At 39.8% G+C, this 25,980-nt stretch overlaps 2 protein-coding genes and 1 pseudogene across 6 annotated transcripts in view; 1 reads left to right on the top strand and 2 right to left on the bottom strand.

Moving 5' to 3' along the window:
• The window catches only part of pparda (peroxisome proliferator-activated receptor delta a), a 69,072-nt gene extending 58,318 nt beyond the window's left edge, over positions 1-10,754 (bottom strand). Inside the window, exon 1 of the mRNA XM_051695223.1 lies at positions 9,741-10,754. The gene's annotated coding sequence lies outside the window, so the exon portion shown is untranslated. The remainder of the gene's footprint in view (positions 1-9,740) is intronic.
• On the bottom strand, positions 22-14,838 carry LOC127439131 (serine/threonine-protein kinase 38-like; annotated as a pseudogene).
• A 530-nt stretch (positions 14,839-15,368) lies between these two features.
• LOC127439143 (choline/ethanolaminephosphotransferase 1-like) overlaps positions 15,369-25,980 on the top strand; it is a 154,923-nt gene continuing 144,311 nt past the window's right edge. For 2 of the 5 annotated variants that reach the window (XR_007896858.1, XR_007896859.1), the window contains exons 1-10: positions 15,369-15,514; positions 16,207-16,320; positions 16,423-16,834; positions 17,475-17,622; positions 17,957-18,098; positions 19,879-19,963; positions 20,683-20,814; positions 21,254-21,412; positions 21,494-21,619; positions 22,210-23,670. Coding sequence is in view for 3 of the 5 variants with exons in the window: in XM_051695249.1 (XP_051551209.1) it covers positions 16,496-16,834; positions 17,475-17,622; positions 17,957-18,098; positions 19,879-19,963; positions 20,683-20,814; positions 21,254-21,412; positions 21,494-21,619; positions 22,210-22,326 (1,248 nt within the window). In the remaining 2 variants the exon portion in view is untranslated. Of the gene's footprint in view, positions 15,515-16,206; positions 16,321-16,422; positions 16,835-17,474; positions 17,623-17,956; positions 18,099-18,361; positions 18,447-19,878; positions 19,964-20,682; positions 20,815-21,253; positions 21,413-21,493; positions 21,620-22,209; positions 25,419-25,980 lie in introns of those variants that run through there. The other 3 variants (XM_051695249.1, XM_051695250.1, XM_051695251.1) reach the window with 3 other exon arrangements.

The raw sequence follows: 25,980 nt of genomic DNA, 5'->3' as shown, positions 1-25,980 counted from the left end.
AAAAAAAGAGTATCAGAGTAATCAGAGTATAAAATCTTTATTTCATGTTCACAAACATTCAATGCATCTCTGGACTTGATATTTAAACACACACAAACACACAAACACACACAGAGTTTTCTGTTTGCATTCGTTTCCAAATCCAACTCCAACCTGTCCGTCAAACATCCATCTTCCTAAACTAATTTACCGTTCTATTTGAGAATATTCAATTATATTCAATATTAAAGCACGTACTGCAGTACTGCATATCTGGAGGTGCAGAATCAGTCGTACTGATTTCATTTCGTCCATTTGCTTATCGTTAAGTTTATGTGGTTTTGATGTCAGAGTTACAGCACTTGTACCATGTGACCCTCTGATTGTACCTTAGTCAAATCAGTACCATTCAACATTCATATACAAATAAAGCTACAAACCAATGAAACTTGAGAATAAGTGATATTAAAGCTCTGATAAACCACATGCAAAAATATTTTCAAAACAATATATGGATAAACAATATGGCTGATCATACATCTGCTATGCATTTATGGGATTCCACCCAAAATTTGTCATCAAAATTAAAAAGCACGAAAAAACATGCGATTGTCTTCACTGAAAGTCAAATATGAATTTCAGCAAGGGTTTCTACGCCAACATGACAAGTCATAAGATATATATAATTATGCAAATCCTAAAATTACTAAGAGCACCAGAATAGCTACAAACATTTACAAATACAGACAGACAGAACTGCAGTCGAACGTTTAGAGGCGTTTTTGGTATTGAATCTTTGAATGGTGATCTATTAGAAGATTGTGAGCATTAAAAAAAAACATGATTGTGAAATGTAAAGCACAAATAACAAATAAAAATCAATTGGTTAAAATCCAGCGGTGAAAAAATGCTTTATATCAGAGAACAGTGTGATATAAAGACGTTTTCTTTGGTAGTGTCGAGACAGACGTGAGCATTAACAGAAGACTAAATCCTCATTCTAATTATTCTTATTAAATAGCAAAAGCTCAGTCTAAAGAAGAGAATAAAGAGGGTATTTATCTTTTCCCAGTCTTCATGTAGGATGGAATGGCTCCTCTGGCCGTCAGACCCTCGAAGCGTTTGTAGGTGTAGTTGATGAAGACCCAGTCCTTGTTCTTATACTCAGACACTGGATGACTGCTCACCACCGCTGGACCTCAACAGAGACATCACAACATCAACCTCATGGATTATAGATTGACAAGTATGATAGAATGAATGTGATAATCTACTTTCTGTGGGTGGGTGTCAATCAGCTCCCTAGTTCAATAGTCGGGGCACTGATCAGGGAGTCGGATATTTCTAGGGCTGTCTCATTCGCAAAATTGTTTCAGACGCCTAAAAACAAGAGAGCATCAATCCTCACTACGTTTCTTTATCGGAAACGTCTTCATGTCTTCTGAAGTCTCTCAAGTCATTAGAAGATGAACACAAGTGCAAATATAGGATGTCATAGCCTTATTTTCTCTTTAAAAGGGATGTTGTTTGTAATGTCTTTTATCCATAACTACAATGAAAGGGAAACTATCTTAAATATTTGAGTTGTTAAAAGAAGGTTTAAAATACATTCCTCTGGGGCCTGAGTCGTGAGTTTGAATCCAGGGTGTGCTGAGTGACTCCAGCCAGGTCTCCTAAGCAACCAAATTGTCCCGGTTGCTAGGGAGGGTAGAGTCACATGGGGTAACCTCCTCGTGGTCGTGATTAGTGGTTCTCGCTCTCAATGGGGCGTGTGGTAAGTTGTGTGTGGATCGTGGAGAGTAGCATGAGTCTCCACATGCTGTGAGTCTCCGCGGTGTCATGCACAACGAGTCACATGATAAGATGCACGGATTGACGGTCTCAGAAGCGGAGGCAACTGAGACTTGTCCTCCACCACCCGGATTGAGGTGAGTCATTTATCTTTCATAATAACACTATGTTTGAATATCTACCATGAAAATGAACGATAGTGTCATTTATACAATGATGGTGCTGATTAATAACAGCTGCGCTTGAATGCACGAGCTCGTTAACATGTCGCAGGTGATTGAGTCATAAGTGTCCCGATGTTCAGTGGATCAGAACCCTTGCCAGTGTCCAAATTCATGTTCACGATATACTGATACACACCATAGGGAGTTAGGGAGCCGACTGAGATGCACTCTGTGTGGCTGTTTCCTGTCTGTCCATTTCCTTTTAGTTTTTTTCCTGTTTGACTAGTTTCTGTGCGTCTGTTTCCTGTTTGTCTGTTTCTATTGTGACTGTTTCCTTTTTGTTTGTTTCCTGTTTGACTAGTTTCTGTGTCTGTTTCCTGTTTGTCTGTTTCCTTTTTGTTTGTTTCCTGTTTGACTAGTTTCTGTGTCTGTTTCCTGTTTGTCTGTTTCCTTTTTGTTTGTTTCCTGTTTGACTAGTTTCTGTGCGTCTGTTTCCTGTTTGTCTGTTTCTACTGTGACTGTTTCCTTTTTGTTCGTTTCCTGTTTGACTAATTTCTGTGCATCTGTTTCCTGTTTGTCTATTTCTATTGTGACTGTTTCCTTTTTGTTTGTTTCCTGTTTGACTAGTTTCTGTGTGTCTGTTTCCTGTTTGTTTTTTCATTTAGTGACTGCTTCCTGTTTGTCTGTTTCCTGTTTGACTAGTTTCTGTGCATCTGTTTCCTGTTTGTCTATTTCTATTGTGACTGTTTCCTTTTTGTTTGTTTCCTGTTTGACTAGTTTCTGTGTGTCTGTTTCCTGTTTGTTTTTTCATTTTAGTGACTGCTTCCTGTTTGTCTGTTTCCTGTTTGACTAGTTTCTGTGCATCTGTTTCCTGTTTGTCTATTTCTATTGTGACTGTTTCCTTTTTGTTTGTTTCCTGTTTGACTAGTTTCTGTGTGTCTGTTTCCTGTTTGTTTTTTCATTTAGTGACTGCTTCCTGTTTGTCTGTTTCCTTGTTGTTTGTTTCTTGTTTGACTAGTATCTGTGTGTCTGTTTCCTGTCTGTCTGATTCTTTTGGTGACTATTTCCTATTTGTATGTTTCCTGTGTGTCTGCTCCCTTTTTATCCATTTCTTGTGTATCTATTTATTTTGTGACTGTTTCCTGTTTGTCTGTTTTCTTGTTGTTTGTTTCCTGTTTGACTGTCTCTTACTTGTAGGCTGCAAGATGTCTGATTCTGGAAACTCGTCAAAGTTTGATGTGTCATCGATGCTTTTGATTTCAATAGGGATTGCAGCAGGTCTCTCTCTGTGAACAAGTCATGAAGCATTGTGAGAAAAAGAACTCACAGAATGATAATAACGTAATAATGGAACAGATAATCTGTTAAACCTGATATGGTCGTAATCGACTCCTTCAAAGAAAGCATTTCTCTTGATTTCTTCGACACCAGCTGCTCCGATCCGATGATCAGCTTCACAGCAGAATCTCAGGATCAGTTCTTTGGCTCGCTCTGAGATCGGGACCTCTGGAGGAAACACCAGCGTCTCTTTCCAGTTCATCACCTTCTTGTAGGTCTCCTGAGGAGTTTCTGAGCAGAATGGAGGATAACCTACCACAACACAACAATAATGTCAACAACCACAATGCTTTTTAGTAATGCTTTTACTCTTCTACTATACTTTTATGGGACTGTGCCACCACAGGTAAAAATTGAATATGAAAATATATACAAATGGAAAAGAGTTATTTCAAACAGCAATATTACTAGTTTTGACTGTATTGCTGATCAATTAAATGCTATACCGGTGAACAGAAGCATCAACATACTCAAAGTGACTCTCATTTGCATATATTTTGCTTCGTACCAATCAGCATCTCGTACATAATGACGCCCAGGCTCCACCAATCACAGAGTTTGTTGTAGCCGGTCTGCATGAAGACCTCTGGGGCGATGTAGTCTGGTGTTCCCACGGTGGAGAAGGCCTGAAAGAGGCGTAGCAACATAACACATCACTTCCTGTGTGCTTTAAACAACTAATGAAGCTTCATGATGCAGATTTAAACACTGACCAGCTGCCGACGATTTCTTTTCCATGTTTCCGCTTTCCTCTTAGAGTTCATATGCTGAAACGCTGAGAGAAAAACTCATTATTATTAATGTTGCATTATAAAGACTAAGAGAGAGAACATATTGCAAAGCAACAATGTGAATTCACTCGACATGCTCAGTTTTTTTTTCTGTGTTGATGATTTTCTTATCGAAACAGGAACATGACTTACTGAGGTCATTGGATTGGCTATGATTCAGGTTCCGGTAGAACTCGGTCCGATGAGCTTTTTTGAGCCCCGTACACAAACCAAAATCAGACAGTTTGACATGACCCTGAAACACACACACACACACACACACAGTTATGATGAAACACACCTCACAGCCAATCAGAGAGCTCGCTGAGAGGAAGCGGAGCGAAAGCAGAAGACAGCAGAGGAAGAGGGCGTCGGTCATTATAGCACTTCCTTTTTCTTTGACATAATCACACTACAGAAATGAGAGGGATTGTGAGGGGAAATAAACTATGAATCAATTGCACTAGCTGATAGCGTGGTTAATTTGCAGTAAGTTTTAGTGCCCAATTCAGTATCATTTCATTAAGTATTACTGCCATGATCAATAGAAAGTGAACACAAACATCTCTGAAATATAATTAAGTTTTCTGCTAGTGGAAAGCAGGTGGTGAAACAGAATTATGTTTGAAAGAGATATTTGTATATATTTACTATTATAGCGCAACATTATATGTGCTGGGCAAATACCGCTAAGCTCTGTGAAAACAGCGCAATCCATAATAAGCTAATTAGCATAGAAGGAGGTGTGTTTGTGCTGAAAAAAAACTGACCCTGACTTAATTTAAATAATCACGTTACAGCGCTATTTCGACACATTTAGCGTCTGGTTAAACTGGATTAGTTTAGCGGCTGGTTAGTGAATAAATGCCGAAACTTTACGCAAGTACGTGAATGCAGGCGCTTCTAGCTACGCAAGCTCGATTTTATGCATAGTTGCGTTCCAAAATATGTCAGACCCCAATTCATAACAAGTGTGAGTGCGCATTGCATTCTCAATGCTGCCACAAGGGGAGCTATAGTGGACATTTGTCAGAACTGTCCGCTTCTACGGTGAGTTTCCTCTTGCAAGTCAACTACTGTCATGGCGGATCTGTGTACGAAGCTCCACCCACACAGAGGTCACCGCCAAACCAAGCAACTTCCTGTTGGTCAACATGGCGAATTCACCTGTCAAAGTTCACCAAACGAAATCCGCGAGGGGAAATTCTTTGCCACCGGAAGTCCATCGCGCAATCGCACGGATTCCCTTTGAGATAACTGTAATTCGCCCACTGAATTCCACAGTGCAAAGGTAAATGTTACCACGCCTTAAAATGAAGGTTTTTGCGCTGAAACGCCATACGCTAAACTGCGCTATAAAACCAAAACGCAGTGACTATGCCCAGAGACTGTTTAGCAAAGACGGGCCACTTCTATTAAAATGAATGGGAGAACTTGGAACACACAACGTATGTAGAAAAGGAAGTCCTGCCTTACAGATAGGTCAATCAACGAACGTGCATGCGCATTAGCTATACAAGCCGGCTAAGTAGCGTTTTTTTAATTTTGCATAATCTAAGGTAGAGAAGCACAATATGTGATACCAGTGTTATCAGATTTTACTGCTGATTTTAAATATGTTCTTTTTTCGTAATCTGGACCAAACGTTTTGGAGATTTTGGTCTTTCTCCATTCAAGTCGATACGAGCTGCACTAGTATACCGCTTGTTTACCTAGAAAAATAGCTGCCCGGGGGTGTTCCAATGATGGTCAGTGGACTGACTTGCTATCCCAATAATGAAACTTAGAAAATGGGTTAAAGGATTTTTGGTTTCAATGTGGATTTTGGAATTATTCCTGTCTAATATAGTTGATCCAAACCCGTCCGTCATAGTGAAAGAGACGCAACTGTAGTTACTGTGTTTTGCCTTTGGAGGGCAGTAAAGTGTTGTAACTGTTTAGTTTAGTGAATTCGGCACAGTGTTTGACCTTTGAGTCCAGTAGCACATTGTCTGGTTTGATGTCTCTGTGTATGAATCCCAGCTGGTGGATGAAATCGATGGCCAGAACCGTCTCGGCTATATAAAACTGAGTTTCCTCCTCCGTCAGAGTGTCTTTCTTCATCAGTAGAGTCATCATGTCACCTGGAGAATTCACACAAACTCTCAACTCTGTCTTACACTACTGACACGATCTCATCACCACAGATGCTGACATCACAGTGAAACACTATTAGATCAGTAGTTCATTCAGAACCCAGAATAAACTCACCTCCGGGGAGAAACTCCATCAGCAAGTAAAGATTCATTTTGTCCTGAAAACTGTAGAACATTTTCACTACCCAAAGACTGTCTGCCTGAACGAGGATGTCTCTCTCTGCACGGATATGACCCACCTGACAGAAAGAGACAGACAGAGATTTCATTTTGTTATTTTTTTATTACTTTTTAATTTATTTATTTATTGTTAAATTCAATGATTACTACTTCACTCTGCTTTTGTTTAATTTTAATTGACAAATTTTTACTTTTATTTATCGGTTTAAGTGTTAAAGCAAGATTTTTGCCCATTTTCCCAATAATTTCCCCAATTTCTTTTATCAGACGCTGGTGATCATTAGCAGTTTATAATTAAACTTTCGTTTAGCGTCACCTGTTCTTTCTGCAGCATGTCAGCTTTGCGAAGGATCTTCATGGCGTAAACGTGCCCAGTGTCTTTCTTCTGAACCAAACGCACCTGACAACAGCACAAACACACATTTATTTGTACAACACACACACAGATTCATTACTGCGTCGTCAGCGCTCATAATCACCTCGCCGAACGCTCCTCGTCCAATCACCTTCAGAGACTCAAAGTCTTCCAGTCCCAGTCTGGTTCTCTTCAGCCTGAAGGAACTCGGTCTCTTTACGAGCGTGCTGAGAGCGACGCACACACTTCTGGAACACAATATATACATATTATTTATGTGACCTGTGTATGTATAGTTTCATTTTTTTTCCAAAGGTTAGTTAAATCTGACAAAACCTCCCTTTGGGGACAGTCTCATTTGTGAAACGGTTCATATACAATTAATAAATTGTGGTGTTCCGCAAGTATCACTGTTAGGGCCAATATTGTTTTCTTTATATATACGTCACCTATTGATTCTGTGATTTGAAAACACAACATTAATTTTCATTGTTATGCAGTTGCTAATTCAAATTGTGAATATCATGTCAGGAAGTTAGTTCAGTCTTGTTTTTATCAGTTAAGGAACATTTCCAAGGTGAGACATGTTTAGAGTTTCAAGGATTCAGAAAAGCTTATTCATGCTTTTATTTTGTCTCGCCTTGATTGTTGTAATGCACTGTTTTCAACTTTAAATCAATGCACTTTAGCACGGCTACAATCAGTGCAAAATGCTGCAGCTAGACTTTTGACACGAACTAGGTCTTTTAATCATATTACTCTAGTTTTAGCTTCATTGCATTGGTTACCAATTCATGGTGCCAGATTATTTAGCAGAACTTTTAAAACCTAATGAAACAGTTAGACCTCTTAGACCTTCTTGTCATGAACTGTTGGTTGTTCCAAGATCCAGATGTAAAACTAAAGGTGATAGAGCGTTTGTAGTGAACGCCCCTCGATTATGGAACAGCCTGCCCTGAGATATTAGACCTCGTTTATATAAGTCTCATTTAAAAATTCATTTGTATAAACTTACTTTTACTACTATGTGAATGATTACTAAAAGGTGCTTTAAAAATAAAGTTATTATATTAAAGTAAATCATGTTTTTTCTTTAATTGTAAAAATGCAGAACGTTTTCTCTAATGTGGTTTGGGGTTAGCCTGTAGTCACTATAACTGTTGTGTAAATAGCTGTTCACCTCTTCATCAGGTATTCCCTCCTCATCCATGACTTTCTCCAGTTTTTGCTGCCTGTGAACAGAATGTTCTAAATTACATGATGACATTGTACACATACACACACACACACACACACACACACACACACACACACAGAGAGAGCTCTTTTAGTGATATAAATGAACTGTATCTCATGACTGAGCTAAACTTTCTCCCTTCAGCACTATTGTGTTACACAAGACTGATGTAATATGATAAAACTGTGTAAATGAACAACACTAAAATGCAGAAGTTGTGAGTGTTTCTCACCATAGAGAAACAGTGTGTACTGTCACACTTGACAAACAAAACAGAACACAACTACACAAACACACAGAAGGGCCATTTGTTTACGGATTGGCTTCTCAAGGTGAAAATGAAGTGAACAAATACATTTTGGAGCTAATGTGGATGGTTTTTCCAAGAACTAGAGAGTAAAAAGTTCTCATACTTTAAATCTTCACAGGAATCTGTTTTTATGTTAGTATGTGTGTACCTCATCTCTCTTTCCTCGTGTTGTGTAATGAGGTTACTGTAGAAGTTTTCCAGAGTGACTTTGGCCATGGTCACTCGCTCCTTTGTGTGATTACTCATTAATGAGCTGGAGGCGTGGCCTCGGGTCGCCATGGTTACCTGAACACCACTTAAACACCGGACTGCTGGTCTGGAACCGGTTTGAATGCAGATCTGTGACGAGGACACAAGAGTTCAACCAAATAAACACACAACATCATTTGCATTTAACGGATTGAGTGAAACAGAAACAAAACAAATGAATGCATTTTATATAGTTTACATTCAAATAATTTTTATAGTGCATTTAGTTTACATGGTTCATATGGTTTATATAGTAGTGTCTATAGTGCATAATTTATATACTGTAGTTCCTATCCTTCATATTGTTCATTTCATTAATATAGTTCATATATAGTAATAATTTATCTTACACTGTTCATATAGTGCATATTGTTTATTTGTTTAAATATAGTTCATATCATTCATATTCCTCATATAGTTCAAACTGTTCATATAGTTTATATATAGCTTATATCCTTCTAATTGTTCATTTAGTTTATAGATAGTTCATATCGTTCTTATAGTTTGTAAATAGTTCATTTAGTTCATATAGACTTCATATAGAGTTCAAAATATTTTATATTTAGTTTATGTTGTTCATGTTGTTCATATAGTTTAAATATATTTAATTTAGTTCATATAATTTATATATAGTTCATATAGTTTATATATAGTTAATATCATTCATGTTGTTCATATAGCTTAAATATATTTCATTTAGCTCATATAGGTTATGTACAGTTGAAGTCAGAAGTTTACATACACTTAGGCTGATGTCATTAAAACTCATTTTTCATGTCAAGCCTTTAGACAATTAGCCAATTAGCTTCTGATAGGCTAACTGGAGTCAATTGGAGGTGTACCTGTGGATGTATTTTAAGGCCTACCTTCAAACTCAGTGACTCTTTGCTTGACATCATGGGAAAATCAAAAGAAATCAGCCAAGACCTCAGAAAAAAAAAACTGTTGACCTCCACAAGTCTGGTTCATCCTTGGGAGCAATTTCCAAATGCCTGAATGTACCACGTTCATCTGTACAAACAATAGTACGCAAGTATAAACAACATGAGACCACACAGACATCATACTGCTCAGGAAGGAGACGCATTCTGCCTCCTAGAGATGAATGTAGTTTGGTGTGAAAAGTGCAAATCAATCCCAGAACAACAGCAAAGGACCTTGTGAAGATGTTGGAGGAAACAGGTAGACAAGTATCTATATCCACAGTAAAACGAGTCCTATATCGACATAACCTGAAAGGCTGCTCAGCAAGGAAGAAGCCACTGCTCCAAAACCACTATAAAAAAGCCAGACTACAGTTTGCAAGTGCACATGGGGACAAAGATCTTACTTTTTGGAGAAATGTCCTCTGGTCTGATGAAACAAAAATTGAACTGTTTGGCCATAATGACCATCATTATGTTTGGAGGAAAAAGGGTGAGGCTTGCAAGCCAAAGAACACCATCCCAACCGTGAAGCATGGGGGTGGCAGCCTCATGTTATGGGGGTGCTTTGCTGCAGGAGGGACTGGTGCACTTCACAAAATAGATGGCATCATGAGGAAGGAAAATTATGTGGATATATTGAAGTAACATCTCAAGACATCAGCCAGGAAGTTAAAGCTCGGTCGCAAATGGGTCTTCCAAATGGTCAATGACCCCAAGCATACCTCCAAAGTTGTGGCAAAATGGCTTAAGGACAACAAAGTCAAGGTATTGGAGTGGCCACCACAAAGCCTTGACCTCAATCTGATAGAAAATTTGTGGGCAGAACTGAAAAAGTGTGTGTGAGCAAGGAGGCCTTCAAACCTGACTCAGTTACACCAGTTCTGTCTGGAGGAATGGGCCAAAATTCCAGCAACTTATTGTGAGAAGCTTGTGGAAGGATACCCAAAATGTTTGACCCAAGTTAAACAATTTAAAGGCAATCCTACCAAATACTAACAAAGTGTATGTAAACTTCTGACCCACTGGGGATGTGATGAAAGTAATACAAGCTGAAATATTATAAATTCTAACATTTCACATTCTTAAAATAAAGTAGTGATCCTAACTGACAGGGAATGTTTTCTATGATTAAATATCAGGAATTGTGAAAAACTGAGTTTAAATATATTTGGCTAAGGTGTATGTAAACTTCTGACTTCAACTGTATATACAGTACTGTAACAAATTTCATGCAGGGAAGGGAAGGAGGACACAGGGAACTAGTTTCTTCCACTCAAAGGAAAGGCTTTTAATTAATAAACTCAAGTGCTTTACAGCTTCACACATACATTAGCACAACACAGTCTTTTCAGACATGTAGCTCTTCTCTCCACTTGCCGTTGGCGTGGTTCCTTTTATACCGCTCTCCCCAAGCTTACTGCAATTGGAAACAGGTGTTAGTCATTATCTAGCTCAGGTGTATGCACCCTTACCACTTTCTCTCTCTCTGGACACCCCCGCCGCCACAAGTACGTATGTACAAATACGAATACAAATCTGTTATATATAGATAGTTCAAGGGAATTTAATGGCAGAAGAGGTAGGATATGTTGAAAAAATATAAATAGACTAAGCTGTGAATTGCACATAATTATTGCTCAATGGGGCAGTTTTAACTGCCCCAAGTTTTAACATTAATGAATCTGTTCATGAGATGGATAGCCTGAGGGAAAAAACTGTTCCTGTTCCTGACGGTTCTGTTGCTCAGTGCTCTGTAGCGCCAGCCAGAAGGCAACAGTTCAAAAATGTAGTGGGCTGGGTTAGTGGGGACCAGAGTGATTTTTCGAGCCCTTTTCCTCACTCTGGAAGTGTACAGGTCTTGAAGGGGGGGGGGGGGGGCAACCAATAATCCTCTCAGCAGTCCGAACTGTCCTTTAAAGTCTTCTGATGTCTGATTTTCGTAGCTGAACCAAACCAGACAGTTATTGAAGTGCAGAGGACAGACTCTATGATTACTGAGTAGAACTGTAGCAGCAGCGCCTGTGGCAGGTTGAACTTCCTCAACTGGTGAAGGAAGTACAACTTCTGCTGGGCCTTTTTCACAATGGAGTCAATATGTGTATCCCACTTCAGGTCCTGTGAGATGGTAGTGCCCAGGAACCTGAATGACTCCACTGCTGCCACAGTGCTGTTCAGGATGGTGAACGGGGTCAGTGTTGGAGTGTTCCTCCTAAAGTCCACAATCATCTCCACCGTTTTGAGTGTGTTCAGCTCCAGGTTGTTTTGATTGGACCAGACAGACAGCTGTTCAACCTCCCTTCTGTATGCAGACTCATCGTCATCCTGGATGAGGCAGATGACATTGGTGTCATCTGCAAACTTCAGGAGCTTGACAGAGGGGTCCTTGGCAGTGCAGTCATTTGTGTACAGGGAGAAGAGTAGTGGGGGGAGCACACATCCCTGGGGGGCACCAGTGCTGATCATACAGGTGCTGGAAGTGAATTTCCCCAGTCTCACTAACTGTTGCCTATCTGTCAGAAAGCTGGTGATCCACTGACAGATAGAGTTGGGAACACAGTGTTGGTTTAATTTAGTCAGGAGAATAGCTGGGATGATGGTATTGAAAGCCAAACTTAAGTCCACAAAAAGGATCCTTGCATATGTCCCTGGTCTGTCCAGATGTTGCAGGAAATGATGCTCAATAAGCAAATTGAAGGGGATCCAGAAAGGGTCCAGTGATGTCCTTCAGGTGGGCCAACAACAGTCTCTCAAATGATTTCATGACCACAGACGTCAGGGCGACAGGTCTGTAGTCATTAAGTCTTTTGATCTTGGGTTTCTTTGGGACGGGGATTATGGTGGAGTGTTTGAAGCAGCTGGGAACTTCACACTGCTCCAGTGATCTGTTGAAGATCTGTGTGAAGATGGGTGCCAGCTGGTCAGCACAGGATTTTAGACAAGTGGGTGATTTCCTTGTCTTTTGTTTCCAGAAGACTTGGCACACATCCTCTTCACATATCTGAAGTGCAGATTGAATAGCAGGAGGGTGGTTGCATTAGGTGTTTATGCTTGTGTGAAGTGAAGGTCAGATTGGGTGTGGGGAGTGAGACTGGGCTTTTCAAATCTACAGTAAAACACATTCAGGTCATCAGCCAGTTGTTGATTCCCTACATAGTTGGGGGATGGTGTCTTGTAGTTAGTAATGTCTTTCAGGTCTCTCCACACTAATACAGGGTCGTTAGCTGAAAACTTGTTTTTCAGCTTCTCAGAGTAGCTTCTTTTAACCACTCTAATCCCTTTTATCAGTGTGTTTCTGGCCTGATTGTACAAGATTTTATCCCCACTTTTGTAAGCATCCTCTTTGGCCTGACGAAGCTGCCTGAGTTTTGCTGTAAACATGGTTTGTCATTGCTGTATGTTAAATAAGTCCTAGTAGGAATGCACATATCCTCACAGAAACTGATATATGATGTCACAGTATCTGTTAACTCATCCCGATTGGTGTCTACAGCTTCAAAACCACTTCAATCAGTGCAGTCAAAGCAGGCTTGTAGTTCCAGCTCTGCTTCATTAGTCCATCTCTTTACAGTCTTTACTACAGGTTTAGCTGATTTTAGTTTCTGCCTGTAGGTTGGAAGATGAACCAGACAGTGATCAGGGAGTCCCAAAGCTGCTACAGGGACAGAGCAATATGCATCCTTTAATGTTGTGTAGCAGTGCTGCGCTCACACACGCTTGTGGAGGAATATAAACACTCACTAGAATAAATGAGGAAAATTCCCATGGCGAGTAGAAAGGCTTAGAGTTAATAAAGAGTGCTTCCAAATTAGGATAGCACATCTTTTCTTTTCTCTCCCTTTTTCTCCCCAATTTGGAATGCCCATTCCCAATGCACTTTAAATCCTCATGGTGGCATAGTGACTCACCTCAATCCAGGTGGCAGAGGATGAATCTCAGTTCCCTCTGCATCTGAGACAGTCAATCTGCGCATCTTATCAAGTGGCTTGTTGAGCGCGTTACCACGGAGACATAGCGCGTGTGGAGGCTTCACGCTATTCTCTGTGCCATCCACACACAACTCACCATGCGCCCCACCGAGAGCGAGAACCACATTATAGTGACCACGAGGAGGTTACCCCATGTGACTCTACCCTCCTTAGCAACCGGGCCAATTTAGTTGCTTAGAAGACCTGGCTGGGGTCACTCAGCATGCCCTGGATTCGAACTCGCGACTCCAGGGGTGGTAGTCAGCGTCTTTACTCGCTGAGCTACCCAGGAGTCTGCACAACTTCTTTAACATTGTTACATCTGTACACTAACTTTCATTGATGTAAAAGCATGTTCTACCGCCTCTCGTTTTCCCCGTTAATTCCGCAATGCGATCCACTCTGAACAGCTGAAAGCCCAGCAGATTTAACGCGCTGTCCGGAATGGCTTCACTCAGCCAGGTTTCTGTGCAGTACAAGGCAACAGAGTTTGAAAAGTCCTTGTTTGTACGGGTGAGGAGATGCTGTTCGTCCATTTTGTTAGGAAGTGAATGAAGATTCGTTAGATGAATATTCGGCAGCACTGTTCGAAAGCCGTGCTGACGGAGCTTGACCTGCGTGCCACCCCGTTCCCTTGCTTGCGGCTCATAGCGCGCTTGAACAACTCAGCTGCGCCTCCGAATAAAATGTTCATCAAAATGTCTGAATAGTCAAAACAAAAAGATTGCCTTGTATGTGCTGCCGAATGTTCAGCAGTTGTAAAACTGATTGGAAAAAAATTACTAAACACAGCAAAAACAAACAAAAACAACAAAAGAATTGGAGAGCTCCACACTGAGACTGCCATCTTGAGAATAAAAAATACATAAATATAAAAAAAATCTCCTGAAAACCAAATGAAAGACATTTGGTAATTTAAGCATTTACCAGTCTAGGAGAAACCCAACTTCTTCCACCACAGAAAGTATTTTTCATCAATAAAATGCATACGGATTTTTTATAAAGAACACATATAATTATGGAATGAGGGATGCGGGGGGCGGGGCTGCTCGATGACGTCAGCAGCGAGCGTTCCACTAAAGTAACACATCAAACTTCACACTTAAAACACGAATATAAGAACACTGATGCACTTTATAAATACCTGATTTAAAGACTCTCAGTGGGTTTCTTTGGCTCGTGATGGTCGATATTGCCCGCGATACGTTTTTCTCTTGGCAAACAGACATGAAGTGACTCCAAAAAAGAAAGAAAATGAAAAAAAGTGAAGAAAAAGCACTGGAGAAACTGTTCGAAAGTAAAATAAAACGTTCTGTGTGTGTAAACGGATTAAAGTTCGCTTTATTCCGCCGAACTCCTGCCTCAATAACAGAAGAGTATATCTGTGAAACTTCTGCGAAGGATGACGAATATCACCCGAAAGAACAGAAATGAGATTAAACGCTCCACCCATAAAGAAAGAGGGCTGGGATAAGTGAATTTTGACGTAATGTTTCCCCACTTTTAGAATAATAATCATATTATGAAAAAAATGTTTCAATTAAATCTAATGCATTTAGATCTTTTTAATATTTTAATTATTATTGTGGTGGATAAAAATATGCAAAATAAGTAAATAAATGAAATGAATTAAAATTAAGTTGTAATAACTAAATAAGCATGCAATTAAGAAGAGCACCATTTAATTTTTAAATAAATCAATACATATTTTAATCTAGAAATTAATTTTCCAATGTTCCAGTTAATATAATAATATGAAAATTCCACAATTATTTCTTGAAACATTTCAAAAGAGAATCAATCTTCTCTTAAAAGTCATTTATTCGTTGAAATACTATTATAATTAGAATTATAATGCAGCATTTGATGGTTATTGATGAATCTCGCTGTGAAATTGATCAATATTGATGCACACTTTGTGTTGCGCAGATCAGCGCCTGTATGACGCTCTTGATTCATCTGTGTTGAGCGGCGGCGGAAGTGACCGGTGGCGTTGCTTTAGCAGCTCGCGCAAAGCAGACCGGGACCGGCAGAACCAACAGCAGAGCCGAAACATCAGGATCACAGCTGGTGCTGTCTCTGCGCTCTTCCTGCGGCTGAATCTGGACTTTATCTGTGAGTATCGGGCGAGTTACGCAGCTAGAAGGTTAAAAGATCAAACAAACACTGAACCTGACCGGGACTCGAACCCTGACCCGTAAACACCGGGACTATTCGGTCCAGAGAAACCTGACAGACCACCGGAGACTGACCCCTGCGATATATGAGTGATCTGACCCGATAGCACGGGAACACTGACGGCTTAAACACACGAATACTCACTGTTACATAATAATGAGGCGAATTAACATATTCATAACCCTAATAATCATATTAATGACCATAATTAGTATTGTTATTGTTGCCATGTCAGTATTTTAACATGACAGATCTTACTAAATGTACCGTGGTGGTACAGTAATGAGGTCAGATGGTAATACCATGGTACTTTTATAAATACTAAGGTATTTTGGTAAAAACGAGGTATTACCATAGTACATTGCCTGGTTTTTGGTTCTAAACATGGTCCTTTAAGGTACTTTTGGTTAGTGTTTGTGTTTTCTGTTTAAGCGAAAGTGTGTGTGTGTTGTAACCTGGTAAACTCTTAAATATCTCTGTCATTTCTTAAGAGTTTTGATCTTGTGTTTTATTAACTGTTAATTAAGCATAATTTTTTCAAATGATTAATTGCATAATGTTGATGTTTTGAATATTGGTCTAAATGTGTTATTAATACGCACTTTAAGACAAATAATCTGTCTATTTAGTCTCAATAGTTTGAACCCAGGAAGTGCATTGTGTTTTGGGGCGTGGCCTGTGTTGAGGGGTGTGGTCTGTGTCCGAGGGGGGCGTGTTTTTCTAACTTGCGACTGATAGAACAGGTGAAATGAGTCGCAATTTTCTTAAATATTTGAAAATATCTCCAAATTATTAACATTTATTACAACTGTTTTAACATTTTGTACTCTCTGTCATGTTTGAAGGTGTTTTGCCACCCTGCAGTGGCTGTGTGGGCAGAGCAGTGGGCGGAGTCAGGCTCAGACTCCGGCTAAGGGGATGAGTGGGCTGACGGGGCCTCATGGGAGGCGGGGCGGGGGGCGTGACCATGGGCGGGGCATGGATTCAGCATGCTGGTTCGCCCCCAGTGCACTGAGGCGTCTGGTTGAGCTGCCGGCGCCGGTTCTGTCCCGTCACCAGCTCAAGCGTTTGGAGGAGCATCGCTACAGCAGCTCCGGTCGCTCCCTGCTTGAACCCGTCATGCAGAGGTATTGGGAGTGGCTCGTTCACACGATGCCACCCTGGATCGCACCCAACGTCATTACTGTTGTTGGCCTGGCAACCAACATCTTCACCACGCTGGTGCTGGTGTATTACTGCCCCACTGCCACCGAACAGGTACTGACAATTCACCTTATGCATACTAACAAAAATACACGTACAGTAATGGAAGTCTATGGGGCAAGCGTGCAGCACTTTGAATAAACGTTTAAAATATGCAACTATTACACTGTTTTGAAAGTAGAATCGTAACACTTAAAAATTAAATTTGTTAGCATGAAACTAGTGTAATAAAATCACTTCGAAACCCTGTCCGTGTAAAGTTTTATCCAATCTTGTATGTAAAAAAGTAAACCCAGTCACTTTCACTAGATATCTGTGCAAGTATACCAGGAAGTGATTTGATGCAGTGATCAGTAAAGCACTGTTTACATGCAGCAAACTCCACCCACAAGAATACACTAGTAACATTACATTACATTATATAATCAGTAACAAGCAAAAGTTCATCCGCCTAAAAAAGTAGTCCCACCTCAGAAGGATGATTTAGACACTTTACAGCTTAAATAAGAATTATTCGTCACTGAATAATACATGTAAGTGCTTGAACAAAAATACGAGCTTCACATTTCTGCGTTTAAACCCTTCCGTAACACTTGCCCCATAGACGTCCATTGTAAGTACTGGCATACTATGAATGTGTTTTCGCCACAGATACTGCGTATACGAGTATATATTTCTGTTGATCTGTGTTTAGGCTCCTCTCTGGGCGTATCTTCTGTGTGCGGTCGGTCTGTTCGTCTATCAGTCGTTGGACGCCATTGATGGAAAACAGGCCAGACGCACTAACAGCAGTTCACCACTGGGGGAGCTGTTTGACCACGGCTGCGATTCGTTATCCACAGGTGACCGTTCTAAACTCTTACTAGGACTGGATGATATGACTGTATATAGTGCAACAATACAAATCCTGTGTTTTTTCCAATGTGTAACATAATACATTTTTAAAAAGTATTTAGGTAAATGTATTTAATTCAGTGCATTATCAAAAAATAGGTAATATAGAAAGCGTTTTTGTTGACGTTCCAGCACAAAATAACTATATTGTGATATAAAATTACTCCTACTGTGACTGAACATTTCAACCGGTCATACCGCCCACCCCTAACTATTACAAACTAAATATTTCTTTCATAATTACTAAAATACGCATATTGTCTCTCTGTTTCTCTCTCTCAGTGTTTGTGGTGCTGGGCACCAGTATAGCGGTGCAGTTGGGCACTCACCCTGATTGGATGTTTTTCTGCTGTTTTGCGGGCATGTTTATGTTTTATTGCGCCCACTGGCAGACATACGTATCTGGTACGCTGCGCTTTGGCATGTAAGTATAAACTCCAGACAAACAAGAGGAAGACAAACATTGTTTTGTTTTTTGGGATAACGTGCACTGATGAATTGTTCACTGTAAGAACGTTTATTGTGACAGTAAATAGTTCATTTTGATTTCATGATGACTTTAAGTGTAGAAAGTTGTTGACTGACTAAACTTACGGTATTTAGTATAACTGTCGATGTTTATGAACAGTGATTTATTCTGAAAGTTGTTTAGTCTGAGTGGTGTAAATGTCACTGTCCCATGGGCAGATTCGATCTTACAGAACTGCAGATCTGTCTAACGTTGTTGCAGACGTTTACGGCTACAGTTGGGCCCAAGTTTTGGAACATAACGGTAAATCCAGCACTAAACGGCCAATCAAATGGCTCTCCTGCCTGCCTTATCCCAGCAATGCACCAATCAGCTTTCTGCTCTCCCCGCACAGGCTGAAAAACGAATTAACCTTGTGCTGAAATTGATTTTTAATTCAGATCCAATCAATTCAGATCAGTTCTTGTTCACACTTGCAAAGTGGAGTGACTCCAGTTCCTGTGATAATTGAAATGTGTGTGAGTGTGTGTGTCTGTGTTTGTGTGTCTGTGTTTGTGAGTGAGTGTGCATCTGTGAGTGTGTGAGTGTGCGTGTCTGTGAGTGTGTGCGTCTGTGAATGTGTCTGTGAGTGAGCATCTGAGTGAGTGTGTGCGTCTGTGGGTGTGCCTGTGTGTCTATGAGTGAGTGTGTGTGTCTGTGAGTGAATGTGTCTGTGAATGTGTCTGTGAGAGTGCGTCTGTGAATGTGTCTGTGAGAGTGCGTCTGTGAATGTGTCTGTGAGTGAGCGTCTGAGTGAGTGTGTGCGTCTGTGGGTGTGCGTGTGCATCTATGAGTGTGCGCGTCTGTGAATGTGTCTGTGAGAGTGCGTCTGTGAGTGTGCGTGTCTGTGAGTGTGCGTCTGTGAGTGTGCGTGCGCATCTGTGAGTGTGCGTCTGTGAGTGAGCGTCTGTGAGTGAGCACGTGCGTCTGTGAGTGAGTGCGTGTCTATGAGTGTGCATGTGCGTCTGTGAGTGTGTGCGTGTCTGTGAGTGAGTGTGTCTGTGAGTGTGCGTGTGCGTCTGTGAGTGAGTCTGTGAGTGTGCGCGTGTGTGTGAGTGCGTGCGCATCTGTGAGTGCGCATCTGTGAGTGTGCGTCTGTGAGTGTGTGCGTGTCTGTGAGTGAGTGTGTCTGAGTGTGCGTGTGTGTCTGTGAGTGTGCGCGTCTGTGAGTGTGCGTCTGTCTGTGAGTGTGCATCTGTCTGTGAGTGCGTGCGTCTGTGAGTGTGTGCGTCTGTGAGTGTGCCTGTGTCTGTGAGTGTGCCTGTGTCTGTGAGTGTGTGTGTCTGTGAGTGAGTGTGTGCGTCTGTGAGTGTGCGTCTGTGAGTGTGCGTCCGTCTGTGAGTGTGCGTCCGTCTGTGAGTGTGCGTCTGTCTGTGAGTGTGCGTCTGTGAGTGTGTGTGTCTGTGAGTGTGCATCTGTTTGTGAGTGAGTGCGTGCGTCTGTGAGTGTGCCTGTGTCTGTGAGTGTGCGTCTGTGAGTGTGCCTGTGTCTGTGAGTGAGTGCCTGTGTCTGTGAGTGAGTGCGTGTGTGAGTGCGTGCGTCTGTGAGTGCGTGCGTCTGTGAGTGCGTGCGTCTGTGAGTGAGTGTGTGTCTGTCTGTGAGTGTGCGTCTGTCTGTGAGTGTGCGTCTGTGAGTGTGTGTGTCTGTGAGTGTGTACGTGTATTGTGTTGCACTAACCCGTCTCTCCTCCACTCAGTATTGATGTGACAGAAGTGCAGATCTTCATAATTCTCGTGTATGTGCTGGCTGCTGTGGGCGGATCGGCTTTCTGGCAGTCTCCGGTAATTCTGCCCAACACTCGCATGTCAGATGCCTGTCTTACCATATTAACAATCATAACATAGTTAGTTGTGTGTGTTCTAAAAACAATCAATATTGATTCATTTGAATTCTTTCAGGAATTAGATGCCATGAATATCTCTTTATTCTTTGGATTATTAAAAAATATATTAATACAGTATATTACATTGTATCCTAATTATGTTATGCAAGTTATGCACAATAAAAATTATAGACATAATAAACATATATTTGTATTTATATGTAAAGGAAGTAATCTAAATAATATAAATGAATAACTATATAAGGGTAAATCTCACAATCATGTTTGGGTCATATTTCACCACAATTCTTTTTTAATTTAAAGTGTTTAAATCATAAAGTATTGGAATAGTGTTTATACCGCACATCATGGTAGTAATCGTTCTACTGCCTTTATGCTGATTTAAATAAAATAATAATTGTATTGCAGTAATTTGTACAATATTTTTACTGTATTACAGTAATGAGAATATAACGAATCATTAATGAGAATAATTACAATTAAAAAAATCTTTATTAAAAATCTAATTTCTTATATTTATTTTTTATTTCATGTAGTTTTTAGGTGAAATATGACCTGGACATTCTCTTAACAGGTTACATGAAATTTACTCATTAATTATTACTTATGTTGTTTAATTTATAAATAATGTATTTTTATCTGTTTTCCATTCAACAGATTCCCGTAATAAACATCCAAATGAAAATAATTCCGGCCCTTTGCACATTTATTGGGGTTGTTTTTTCATGTACCAATTACTTCAGAATCATACTTACAGGCGGCGTGGGAAAAAACGGATCCACTATAGCGGTACGTACAGGATGTGCATTATAGAAGTAGATAAGTAAAGTTAGGTAAGACAAACGTAGATGTTGGCTTGACCAAGTCTTGTCTGAATGTTGTAATTATTGATGGTTACACAGACATTATTACAGTAATCAAACAGTCGGACTGTTATTGTGGGTTTGTTTACATTAGAATTTTTGACAGCTGATGAACATTGCATTGGCCAGTTTTGATCGTCCGCTGGGCGAAAACTGTAAGTCAGATCAGTTAGAAAAGACACAGCACACTATTCCAGAACAGTCTGAAGGTCTGTGCCAAATTTGGTGGATGTAGCTTGAAAACTCTTGGAGGGGTTAGTGTTTGAATTGTTGGTCTCCCTAAACAAAGTTTGTTGAGTAAGAGTATGTTGACTCGTCAAGCTAACATAATAAACGTATGTTATCACTGTGCGTGTGTGTTTCAGGGTACGAGTGTATTATCTCCCGTCCTACACATCGGCTCTGTGATCGTTCTCGCCATGATGATTTATAAAAAATCAGCCGTCCAGCTGTTTGAGAAGCACCCCTGTCTGTATATTCTGGCCTTCGGTTTCGTATCGGCCAAAATCACCAATAAATTAGTGGTGAGTGCGAGATGCTTACCGAATCTATAAAGACATTCTTCATTAAATTAAAAGACTGTAAGTGTTTTGTGTACTGTGCAGGTGGCTCATATGACGAAGAGTGAGATGCATCTTCATGACGTGGCGTTTCTCGGGCCCGGTCTCTTATTCCTCGATCAGTATTTCAACAGTTTTATCGATGAGTATCTGGTGTTGTGGATTTCTCTGGTGAGATTGCATCTCGTCAAAATTGCATAGTTTCTGTTTTCAGATATTTTTGAATAAATATTGTGTAAGAAATGTTTGATGGAGGGGTCTGGGTATCTCAGTGAGTATTGACACTGACTATCACACCTGGAGTCGTGAGTTTGAATCCAGGGCGTGCTGAGTGACTCCAGCCAGGTCTCCTAAGCAACCAAATTGGCCCGGTTGCTAGGGAGGGTAGAGTCACATGGGGTAACCTCCTCGTGGTCGCTATAATGTGGTTCTCGCTCTCAATGGGGCGTGTGGTAAGTTGTGCACGAATGCTGCGGAGAATAGCGTGAAGCCTCCACACGCGCCATGTCTCCGTGGTAACGCGCTCGACGAGTCACGTGATAAGATGCGCGGATTGACGGTCTCAGACGTGGAGGCAACTGAGATTCGTCCTCCACCACCCGGATTGAGGCGAGTCACTACGCCACCACGAGGACTTAAAAGCGCATTGGGAATTGGGCATTCCAGATTGGGGAGATTTTTTTTAATTTTTTTATAAATAAATGTGTTGTTTTTTTCCGTTCACTATATTAAACTAACATCTGTTTGTTTTTAATCGTCAGGTTCTGTCTCTCTTCGATCTGGTGCGGTACTGTGTTAGCGTCTGTAACGAGATCGCCTCTCATCTGCACATCTGCATCTTTAAAATCAAACCACAGAGCACAGCGCCTGTCGAGTGACCTCTGACCTCTGCAGGGAACAGCGGGTGGATGCATACGTGTTTTTTTTCTGCACTTTCAACTCTTCTGAGGCTAAACGACAACAAATGAATTCTTTATTTAAATGATTCTGCACTAATGCAGTTTATCAACTCCAAGAACAAATGAATGAATAATCTTTCATCCCCAGGCCACTTTCCTTTAAATTGTTTATTATTTTAAGAAAATAACAAGATAAAACAAAATAATAATTTGGAATCTGTTGCTGTATGTTGGCTCTGAATTACCCATGATGCATTGCTCTGAAAGGGTGGGTGTATTATCGCTTTGACGTTTCGTTTGACTCGTTCTCACGTTTAAATCCAGATAATTTCATCACTATCATAATGTGTTGCTGCTGCTAAAAATGAGGATTTATGCTCATTCTAGATGAAAGCCGTTTTATGCATCTCTCAGCTCGATCTCAACCTCATTTATATTTCTTCATTAAATAATCAGGCCATGTTTTCCCCATGAAGCTCAAAGCAGGAAGTTGTGTCTCCGTTTAACTGTCGGTACAGCAACTTCTGTTTATTGAGCATTTTATTTAAGGGTGTTTCGACTGTGTTGTTGAGTGCTTTAGGATCACAAAGTTTTCGTTTTCAAGCACTTCGTTTATTGGTTTTTCTCTGAATGAAAGCTCACAGCTCAAATCACAGATATTCTCGTCTCTTCAGCTCGTTTGTCTTCCATTTTCATGAACGTTGATCATTGCGTCTCACTTTGTGCCTCTTGAGTGACTCACGAAAACGGCTCAACACAAAATGAAAAGAAAAATAGCAAATTACTGTATATTTTGCTTCAAGAAAATGAAACTTATTGTTCAGATTGAAATTTACCATGATGTATACTTAAAATAGTACTTTAAAATGTAAATGTTAACACGTTACGATAAAGTTAACATTATATGTTAACATTAGTAAATACATTAGGTGTCAAGAACTAACAATGAACAATATTTTTTACGGCAATAATTAAACTTGATTAACGTTAATTCATTAAAAATAATATTTTCCGGGGGGTCTAGGTATCTCAGCGAGTATTGACGCTGACTATCACAGCTGGAGTGACTCCAGTCAGGTCTCCTAAGCAACCAAATTGGCCCGGTTGCTAGGGAGGGTAGAGTCACATGGGGTAACCTCCTCGTGGTCGCTATAATGTGGTTCTCGCTCTTGGTGGGGCGCGTGGTGAGTTGTATGTGGATGCCGTGGAGAATAGCGTGAAGCATCCACACGCGCTACGTCTCAAGCCACGTGATAAGATGCGCAGATTGACGGTCTCAGACGCGGAGCCAACTGAGATTCGTCCTCCTCCACCCGAATTGAGGTGAGTCACTACGCCACCACGAGGACTTAGAGCACATTGGGAATTGGCCATTCCAAATTGGGGAGAAAATCCAATGCAAATATTAACATATACTACGTTTAATTTTAAAAACTTTGGTTTGTTGAAATGAACATTTACCAAGATTAATAAGTGTTGTATAAGTATTGCTCATTGTTAGTTCATGTTAACTATGCCATTAACTAACGTTAACGAATAAACGGTAAAGTGTTACCATTTAAATTATATATTGTTATTGTTTAATTTTTTTACTGAAAAACTAATGTTACAATGTAAAAATTGAAATGTCTAATAATATGCTTCATTTTCTTTATGTAAAACATAAATGCTTATTTCGTTCTTTTGATTTTGGGGTGAAATATGACATTGTTTCGTGAAGTTTGCATCACTCTGCATGAATTGTTCAACAAAAGTTGCAATTGGAAATGCCAAGAATCAACGTGTTCTTCAGTGTTACAGAAAGTTCAAAGACATTTTAAAGAGTTTACCTGTGGAAACGTCCTTCCTGTGACATGATCAACTTCTAGAAATAATATCTTTAATAATTCTCACTCGTTATGTGACAGGAGTCATTTATAATCAGATGGACTAGTTCTGAATATAGTGTGTCAGACTGAAAACACAGTTCATAATTATTCAATCATTAGTTCTTAATATGATTGAGAGAATTATACAGTAGATGACTTTTATACACAAAGTATCTAAATGTGAGATTATGCACAGGAATTCTGTTATACTGATCTATTGAAACACTGCTTACAGTATATGAAGAGTTGCCTTAAATATTGAGAATTGGTTGTCCAGAAATGTCGATTTTTGCATGTTGTTCTTTATTTCTAAATGTCTGTCTCAGGCGATTCAAACGACGTGAAACAAAAAAAAGCTCTTAGTTTGTCTTGACGCTGCCAACCAAAAAAATGTTTAAATACATTTTGCGAGATGTTGAGTTAGTGTTACCAGAACAATTTTATCGTGAGATGTATTAATGTTATTTTATTTACAAATAATTAAACTGGAGTTTAGAACTCGAATAGTTGGTGTGCTCATGAAAATTCTGCGTTTATGAATTTCAAAATCAGTTTGATTTCCTCAATTTGAATTTGCATTTTATTGCTTTAGTCATGAGCTTTTCATGTAATTCTGCTTTAGATTCAATACAGGCATCTTTCATAATCTTTGTTGAATCCAGTATGTTCACTTCACGTTATCTCTTGCCGTATGACATTTTGTCTATTGGCACTTAACCCTTGTGCGACCTTCGGGACATTTTTGTTCGATCATTTTGGCTGTGTTAATGCCAACAGCATACATTTTGCCAAAGGTGTGTATTTTGGGGGGAATTTTGATATTTCAACCTCATTTCCTATAATACATCTATAATACACTGTGAACACAAAATAGTCACACTCAGGCCCTTCAGGACAAAAACGTCCCCATTGAAACCCATTAAAATTGCAATATTTGATCCCAGTGCCATTAAAGCATAAAATCATGAATTATATGATATTATGCTTTCATTCCGGAACCCTGGAATGGTGCCCCCAGATGGCGCCATTTTTCTCATGTTTAGCCTATGGAGCAAATACAAGCTTTCCCCCTATTCTCTGTTTGCTGTATTATAGAGCACTGCAGGCCAATTGAATAAATTATGCAAATTGTGTGTGTGTGTGTGTTGGTATGGATGTCAGAGTGTGTTTTGTATGTGTGTATTGAGAAATGTGTGTGTGTGTGTAGAAAAACAACAGTAGCATTATGTAAACAAACTGACATTTAAAGTGTTAAAATCCTGAAAATGAATGAATATTTGGTAGTTATGATCAGGACTGATATTGGTTAAAAAAGTTAACTCACTGAAAGTGGAAAATAATATTAATATATAATATTATGACAGTTTTGAGTAACTTTTTTAAATGGACGCACAAGGGTTAAACAAAAGCTTTGATTCTTTTTTGTTAGTTTTCGCTTGTTGCCAAATCCTCTCTCGACAACAGATTTAAGCACTCATTAAATCTCACAAACGTCCAGTGTTTATTTGTATTTTTATCATTGATCAGGTTGGTCATAGTTATTTTTCTCATGTTTTCAGTGATGTAAACTGCCTCTTTATGACTTATAGTGGTTTGATTGTAACATTGCTCTGATATATGAATAAAAGCACTTGTAAAATAAAGATTGTATATTTATGATAACTGCTGTTTTTGTTGTTAAGTTCACGTGGCCAAAGCTTCACTTATAGAAGTAAAAAGATGTTCAGCTACATGTTCTTTTCTGTATTTCCTTGATGGTCATTCC

The sequence above is a fragment of the Myxocyprinus asiaticus genome, chromosome 50 (assembly GCF_019703515.2).
Source record: "Myxocyprinus asiaticus isolate MX2 ecotype Aquarium Trade chromosome 50, UBuf_Myxa_2, whole genome shotgun sequence".
Taxonomy (NCBI): Eukaryota; Metazoa; Chordata; class Actinopteri; order Cypriniformes; family Catostomidae; genus Myxocyprinus; species Myxocyprinus asiaticus.
The sequence above is the reverse complement of the archived record's forward strand: the minus strand, read 5'-3'. Positions and strand labels throughout refer to the sequence as shown.